The sequence below is a fragment of the Cibotium barometz genome, chromosome 53 (genome assembly GCF_041138505.1).
Source record: "Cibotium barometz isolate CiBa-2024 chromosome 53, ASM4113850v1, whole genome shotgun sequence".
NCBI lineage: Eukaryota > Viridiplantae > Streptophyta > Polypodiopsida > Cyatheales > Cibotiaceae > Cibotium > Cibotium barometz.
Window position 1 is genome coordinate 28,415,893 of NC_141098.1, and position 8,357 is coordinate 28,424,249.

Here is an 8,357-nt window from a genome sequence, read left to right on the forward strand (position 1 = left end):
CTAATACTAATAGATGATCTTTCTAAGTGAAGCCCTTAACTAAGGTGGTTCATAGTGGCTTTTATATAAGCTAGTAAAATAAAAACTACCAGGTTAAGAATGGCCCTCATCGGGGTCCATTCTAAAGCTTAAATAATGCTCTTCTTTTGAGTAGTCAATGATGTTCTAGGACCATCTTGTTTGTTTCTAACTATGTTGCAAGTTTTGACAAGACTAAGGATACCTCGAGAATTTTAAAGTTGAAACTTTAGATCTACCCTTGGAAGAAACAACCCTTGGGTGAATGACCCAAGCTTGACGACAACCCGATATCAACATTTAAAAATAACCAAGTTGGATTCTGTTAAATGGTATGACCAACCAAGGTGACTTCTTAGGGTCCAAAATCTTGAAAGAAACAATGGAGGGTAAGAAAGGAAGATTGATTTGAGGAAACTATTAGAACCAATGCTTGAAATAGATCCTTAATTTGTGACCTTGCACGTAAACTAGACCTACCCTAAAGAAACATGGATATGAGGAAATAGTATCAGATGAACCAACATCTATAGGGACGCAAGTGCCTACATTGTTAATAGCTCTTTGGATTCCTCTTCAACAACACACAAAAATTAGATTTTGGAGGTTTAGATCCATGTGTTTCAAGGGTTTCGATTCATATGGTGTTTTACAAGATTGGCGGTGGGTGGAGGCCATCATTCCCAGCCAAAGCAAGTGTTAATATCGGAGCATGTGTTGCGCCACGGGAGGGCCCTAATGGTGGCTCTGGATTGCAGGAGGAAGAAACAATGGGCATTACAGTGATGTGTTGGCAAGGACACTATGAGGTTTTATGGCCTGCACACATAAATAAATGAGCCCAATATGTAACCAATTGTAGTAAACACTGTCTATATTAATGATCTCACTCTACACACACACATTAAACAGAGTACTCCTACATTTAACAATGTAACATCGTTAATAAATACTTAGGGATATTTTTAACTATTTTAGTGAGAATGGACATACCACATGCCTAAATTAGGCATGTTGGAGGAGGCAACGGGTATTGAACCCAAGTTGTCACACTGTTGGGCAAGAGCTCTAACCATTGGGTTATCCCCCCACCTCTATAAACATGTATATATTTATATATTAATACCTTGTAATAATCTATTTACATTATAACATTATTTCAAACATAAAATGTACCGTTATAAATATCTAACATTAAAACAATATTGGATTTATTTTACTAATTGCAATGTACATTATTATGCACTTGTTTGCTCTATTTTATCATTCAAGATGTTAAAGTATATTGATAAATATAATAATAATAATCTGTAAAAGAAATTATTTAATTAATGTAAGCTAAGTGAATATTGATGGTACTTTTGTATTAGTACTTGAGTGCACATATATCAAAATTATAATATATTTTTTTAGGAACTTAAAAATTCATGATCATCTCTATGTACGTATAAAATTGAACAGAGTCACCTCTCCAAACAAGAAAAAAGGCAAGTTTTAATTGACCTATAAAACAAGATAACCTTGGACTACCCTTGATTTTAAAGTTTCAAGATTAACTCCAATCAAGGGGGGAAAAGTGATTTGAACAATATTCCTTGGAATGCTGTCAGGCCCCTTGCCTCTTTAGAAACAAGGGAAGAAAATAACTAGCAATTTGGAGAGATTTGGAGTCTTTGACTAGAGCAGCCAAAATTTGGACCAAAGTCATAACAAATATATCTTACATGAATTGCTTCATTCAAACTATACAACAATATATATTGAGCCTGATCTCACCAATTGCTTCCAAGCCTCAAGCTTCTTGAAGCCTTTTGTTACTACTTGTTTACAAGTTCTAACCAGAAACTGGATGGATATGCCTCCATCTCCAGAGCCAGGTCAGAAGACAACTGCTCAGCCCTATCATCATGCCCTCCTGCAAAATTGTGGACCCTGAATGCTAACTGAAATGCTTTATAGAGCATCTGAAAACTGGCTCTCAGTTTATTCATGTCCTTGGTGCAAATATATTCGTCGTCGATCATCATACCTGCCTTGGTCCTCTGGCTATCCTGGTATGTAAAGGTAACAATGGCATTAGCATAGACTAGATGGGCTTATAACTTTACGCTAAAAGGTGCATTGACAAGAGAGATATGTATAACTCGCAAATGGCTTAAAGGAAAAGTGTCAAGTGCCCCTTAAGACAGACATATATATGTTCAACCAATTTGTGCAACAGGCATTTCTATCATACCCATTTAGCTTCATAATCACGGTACTCACCCATGTAATTGGCTATAGCATGAGTGGGTACTCATGCTTGTACATGGGTGCCCACTCATTTCATCCATAGTCATGGGTACCCACCCATGCAATAAGCTACTCATCCATGTAATTGGCTATAGCATGAGTGGGTACTCATGCTTGTACATGGGTGCCCACTCATCTCATCCATAGTCATGGATACCCACCCATGCAATAAGCTATATCAGAGATGGGTACTCATGATTTTACATAAGTACCCACTCATAGGCATGGGCACCCATGCTTTTTCATGGGTACCCACCCATGTAATAGGCCATAACATGAGTGGGTACTCATATCATGCGTACCCATGCTTTAATGGTACCCACCCATTTAGTATCATTACCCATTTAATGTAAACCTGAAGCATTTTGCAGTCTGCAATAAATTACAGTTTTAACTGACCTTCAATGCTGTAGCTAAACATCGAGACGACAAGCCAACAACTGCCTCTTTGATGCTGTTGATTATTTCAAAGCTGAAGTGAACCTTTTGACAGTTGAAACGCTGGCAATCTTCGTCTTTTGTCCTCTCTATTGCCTCTACATCTGTCTTCACCTGAAGTCAAGAAGCTTTATGAGGTTTTGAAAAAGTTCAAGTTAGCCCCCAAATGCTTTGCTTGACAGTAAAAAAAGCCATTTATATACCTTGTCAAAGAAAGCAGTAACTTTCTCAAGCTGTTCTGGCATTGGAGGTTCAACAGCCCAATTTTCAATCTGTTGCACCAAGGAGGCCAGCCTACGGTATAGAGATGCGGCTGCTCTTACAGTTTCAAGCTTTTTCACTGGAAACCCTTGAAAGCGTGCCAGTACCTGAAAAAGTCATAATCAAAAGGATTTTCTGTCATGATGTGTTGCAGAATCAGTTTTATTTGTCAAATCCTTCTTTGTCATGAAAACAATATTCTCAACGTGCATCATCACCGTGTTTTTTTCATGCATCCATCATCACCTGAGACTCATCAGTTAGTTGCTCTAGCCGACCCTCCATACTTTCGTGAAACTTCAAGAGCTTGTGCATATCATCAGTTTCAAATGCTTCCAGTCTAGATTTCACCTCGAGTATAGAACTTGCATGCTTTTGTACATCATCTTCGATTTTCCTGAAGTATGCAGATCTGAAAAGACAGTTTGAAAGAGAAGACAAGTTGGTGAACCATTCTCTTCAAACTCGAACTTTCATTGCTGTTCACTAATGCATTGAATGTATACATGAGAAGCTTGCCTTTTCGTGATCTCTGCAAGAGCTCCAGCCATGCCTTCACGTGTACCAGCTCCCACCATTGTTCGGCGTTGAACTGCTACATCAGCTGATGTTGAGTGGATGGATGCTGCTCCTTCCACCTTTTTCTTCATCCCCATGTACAGTCTGCTTATTGTAGCAGATCTCTTCAGCTTAGGTGATTTACTGGGCTGTGTTATTTTTGCTCCTGGTCGAGGTGGTGGTGGGGGTGGGGGTGGAGGTGGAGGTGGAGGTGGAGGTGGAGGTGGAGGCGGAGGAGGTAGCAGTAGAGGTGGAGGTGGAGGGGGGTTGGACATCAGTGGTGAAGTTTTTCCTGTTGCTAGAGGAGATAGAGGAGCTGTTTGATTGTTCGTGATTGGTATCAAAGGCCATCTTCCACTAGGAGGACAACTGATGCTTCGAGGTTCTTTAACAAAAGTATCATGTTTGCAACAACGAGTTGAAAACGAATCTGATGACCTGTTTACATTCACATTTGGCGCAAGGCTATCCTCTTCCTTGAATTCAGCCCAACAAGCATCGAGGGCTTCTGATTGATCTTGACGCGTACACAGGGTTGGAGACACTTTTTTTTGACAACCCAAGGAAGGTGCTCCTTGCCAAACTGATGGGCTAACAACCTCTATGCAATGGTAACTGGGAGTTGATGTCTTAGCACTCAGTTCAGGTAAAACAGAAGTTGGTGTGTCAGCTGTATTACCCTCGAAAGGAGGGGATTTTAATGCTGATTCCAGTGGGGTGCAAAAGTGCCTCGAGTCTTCAGAGGTCCCAGTCATTAACGAAGATGGGGATTTCATGCTCCGGGAGCACAAAGAAAGCAGGCTAGAAATGTCAGCAGTTGGCTGGGCTGCACATTGCTTGTTGATATACTCCAGTTTTTTTAGGATTTTATGACCTGTATCAAGCATAAGTAAATAACAGACTTATGCAAAGCAAGAGGTCTGATCAAGTGATCAAACCAAGTAAGAACTTTGAACCTACTTACTGAGGTGTTCCAGTGTAGAAGCCTCATTTGAAAACGGTTTGACATGCCTACTCCCCTTGCTCCTATGTCCCTGCTTTGAGCTAGAACGTTTTGTACTGCACCCAAAAGAGGCAGTGGACGTAGTTGACGACAGACAGTTTTTTTCACCAAAAAGTGTGTCAAAATTTCTTTTTCTGGCAACCATCTCCCCCAAGTCTGGACAAGTGAAAGAAATGGTCAAAAGCAAGAAACATGATGCTTTCGACGCATTCAGATATAAAGGACAGTGCAAAGAGGAGGAGCGCAACCACCTTGCAAGCGTGGTCGAGTAGGTGCCTTTTCGACATCCTGTTCATAAGCCTTCTCTACATCCTGTTCATTCCGCCATCAAATAAGGATTATCCTCAAAACTGATCCTTCTGAGACTAAACAAAAGATTATGCTGAAATGCAGATAACTCTTGAACCCCTGAAACACACCTTGGTAGCAAAGGAGTCCATCCAAACATTTTCCATGGTGCAGAGCGTCTGATAAAAACAGTGCAGCTGCTGTTCACAAACAGTTTTGGTGTCCATAAAGATGTTTTGATGGTAAGACATCTAAGATCTCTTTGTCATGTAAACAAGTGTCCATGCTATGTGTACAACAACATTGATGCACACTTTTTTATGCACAGTAAAAGGAGCGCCTTGATAATTGAGACAGCTTTTGCACACCTGAAATATAGGTTTTTGCTCACTCTTGGACAATGAGATGGATCGAATCGAAGCCACTTTCCCTGGGCACAGATTGTGAAGGGCTTCCGTCGTACTAGCAAGCACCTGCAGGACCCTTAACTTTCTAAGAGCAATAGACATTTTAAAAATGTTTCTGATACATAATTGGACAGTTGGAGTGATAAGCAAGAGAAACGAAGTGATCGAGTCAGAGAAGAAAATAATTAGGTGTCTCTTAATGTAACCTCATCAAGGTCCTCACTGTCGCATGGTGGAAGTTTCAGCATCTCCCTGAATGCTGAAACCTGGTGACGGAGCTTCACCAAGACAACAAGTCCTCCAACCCAACCATATCCATCAACCCTAGTATTATCTAGATCTTTCAAGCGTGCCATATTCATATTCAGGCGGGCCTGTAGGGGCAACTCTCTCGGTGCAATCACCTGCCACCATGTCAAATCAAGCAAAGAATGCATCAGAAATGTGTGTACTAAATGACCATTTTTCTGAAAATTTTTGAATAGACCACTAAAAGAGCTGCTCGAAAGTAGCCTTGATGTATCGAGAACATTTCACCTGTAAAGCACTGGATCCCAGAAGCTCCTTTAATCGAGTCTCACTTTTGGCCACCATCTCCTCTAAATCAAATTTCCGCCTCCTACTTTCCTCCAAAGCCTGATGGTAAGATTCAGCACAAGAAAACCCCACATTCTTTCAATAACCTTTGCTTATAGCAAAGCCCAAGCAATCCAAAATGAATTTTCTGCATTAAGTTCTAGCAATTTCAAAGTCCTCAACAAATTCTCTAGTTACTAGAGAGGCAAGACAGTGTGCCTACCCTTTCATATATTTTATCCATTGCAGTTGACACAATTTCTGAGAGCTCCTCGAGCTTCTGCCACTTATCTTCACCGATTTCCTGGTTAATTAGACAACTTAAACACCTCATCAGTTTGGAAAAATTGCCCCAACACTCTGCTGATCCCATCAAACCCATCACTCGATACTTATCATTATGATTAACCCACACGTGTCTGTTAATGACATCCATTAAGCCGTCACGTTGATGCTTATATCACAACAAATTATAGGCACATACCATCAAGGTTGATGCTTATGATGATGATTAACAATCCATTATACCATCATTTACCTGCCAGATTGACTGAAGCTCAGCCTGGCGGCCTACCCGAAGGCATAAACCTTCGTCCGAGTACCTTAGAGAAGGGAAAAGAGACTTGAGACGAGGCACTCGAGGTCCACATTGCCCTGGAATTGCTGCACACCTGCACATTTTCTCAAATGTATCAACAATTTGATAAGACTGCGAAGAGAACCTTGATTTTCGAGAAGAAAATTACATCGCTTGATAACTAGCTTGTGCTAATTAGAAAGCATAGACAGATTGAGCTGAGATTGACAGAGAAAATTGATGAGCTTTTGTATAAGAAATGCATTCAGAGATTACTCACATGTGCACTTGTGATTGATCAATTCTAGGAGGTTTGGAGTCCGATTTGTAGCAGGATTAAAATGAAATCTGTGAAGAAGCTAATGCAGAAGGGTATGCATGCCTGAAGTGCTGTTTTCTCTTTGATTTGCAGAAAGGAGTGGAAATCAGCACATAATTTCGCACAGTTGAGAGAGAAAAGTTAGCGCTCTACAGGTTATTTATCTGCAAAACTAGAGGCCTTCTGCAGGAGCTTGTCTTTCTCTTCCAGTGGCTTATCTCAGGCACACACGAGAATCCGACAATCAAAAAGCTGCGGCTGCTGGATAGCATTCAATTTGCCTGGAGAGGGGAAGCTGGATGGAAAAGGAAGGGCTGGGAGATGACATCATCGTCCTGGATGGCCTTTTGGTCCGTAAATTTTAGCAGCATTTGTGCAGAAGAGATGAAACAGAAGAAGAAGAAGAAGAAGCCCCTTTCGCTGCTTTTCTTCTTCTTTGTCAGAGAGTATCCCAACAGTAAAAAGCCAAGCGAAAAGGGGAAAACCTTAAACCCTTACCTGCAAGCTGCTGAAAGAAAGGAGAAACCCTAACGCTCCGTAGCTGCAGAAAGCAAGCAGAGCATACCCTTACCCTAGTTTCTGTCAAAAAAATCCCAATTGCTGCTTCTCTCTTTTAATCTCCGTTGCTTGATCTGTCAAAGCTTCTCGTTGCGTCTAATGTCAAATCTTATTCTTTCAAAACCCTAGCCTGCCTCCTGCTGCTACTGCTGCTGCTGCTGTTGCAGTCACAGCTCCTGTTCGCTCAATCTCTGCTTGTCGCCCGCATTAGCTTCAAGCTCAAGTGTGCCGTCTCGGCTTCTCTTCTTCTTCTGTTTTCAATGAGCTCAAGCTCTGCTTGTCGCCATAGCTTCCGGAGCTTCAAGCTCAAGCGTGCCCGCTCGGCTTCTCTTTCGCATCTTCTGTGAAATGCTTCATAATTTTTCAAAAAAAAAAACCCAATGAGAAACTATAAAAAGGAATTTCCAAAAAAATCCAATTTCTTCGTAATTTCAGAGTCTATTTTAAAATTTTTTAAAATTACTTCTTCAGACCGGACTCGAAACTTGCGCTTTTTCAAATTAGAATCTCTCCCTCCCTCCCTCCCTCCTCTTTTGCAATTTATTTAATCATTTCTTTTGCTACGTAAAATGTCATAAATAGTTTACTCAGATTAAGTGCATCAGCCGCCCAAACACTACTCAAACGGTAAGGCCGCCCATTTTAACTTTCATTTCCTAGGCAGGCATTTGGAAGGGCTCAAATTGTCAATTTTCTTTCAAGGGAGGTTTGTTCCTTTAATCCCACACCTTCTTCTTTTTTTGGGATCTTTTGTGCTCGTGTGAGTGTGTGCTTTTTCATGCCGCTGTCAAAAACAGCCGGCAAGTTTTGAACCCAGCACCTCATGCATGGGGCTTAAACACCTTATCGCTAGGCTGTGTCTCCATTGGCTTTAATCCCACACCTTATGGTGTGAGAAAGAGAGGAGTGAGAAGGGGAGAGAGAGAGAGAGAGGAGGAATGTTCCTTTAATCACACACCTTACGGTGTGAGATCTCTCTCTCTCTCTCTCTCTCTCTCTCTCTCTCTCTCTCTCTCTCTCTCTCTCTCTCTCTCTCTACCTTTTATCTAACTCTCTGTGTAA

The 8,357-nt window shown here is 41.1% G+C and overlaps 1 protein-coding gene across 3 annotated transcripts; it reads right to left on the reverse strand.

Annotated features, from left to right (window-relative positions):
- Nucleotides 1-1,725: 1,725 nt before the first annotated feature.
- LOC147608484 (uncharacterized) lies at nucleotides 1,726-7,660 on the reverse strand. 3 transcript variants are annotated; one of them, XM_086789326.1, is made up of 14 exons: nucleotides 6,699-7,660; nucleotides 6,380-6,512; nucleotides 6,065-6,145; nucleotides 5,803-5,901; nucleotides 5,472-5,669; nucleotides 5,227-5,331; nucleotides 4,990-5,055; nucleotides 4,822-4,882; nucleotides 4,532-4,726; nucleotides 3,529-4,441; nucleotides 3,256-3,421; nucleotides 2,952-3,116; nucleotides 2,710-2,862; nucleotides 1,726-2,069 (listed from the first exon to the last, which is right to left on the reverse strand). In XM_086789326.1, coding segments are annotated over exons 1-14 (2,571 nt in total). In that variant the 5' UTR covers nucleotides 6,701-7,660; the 3' UTR covers nucleotides 1,726-1,835. The 3 variants fall into 3 exon arrangements, with proteins under 3 accessions (XP_086645452.1, XP_086645451.1, XP_086645453.1); XM_086789325.1 differs by having other exon boundaries at nucleotides 4,990-5,058; XM_086789327.1 differs by having other exon boundaries at nucleotides 4,990-5,037; nucleotides 6,699-6,959.
- Between the last annotated feature and the right edge of the window lie 697 nt (nucleotides 7,661-8,357).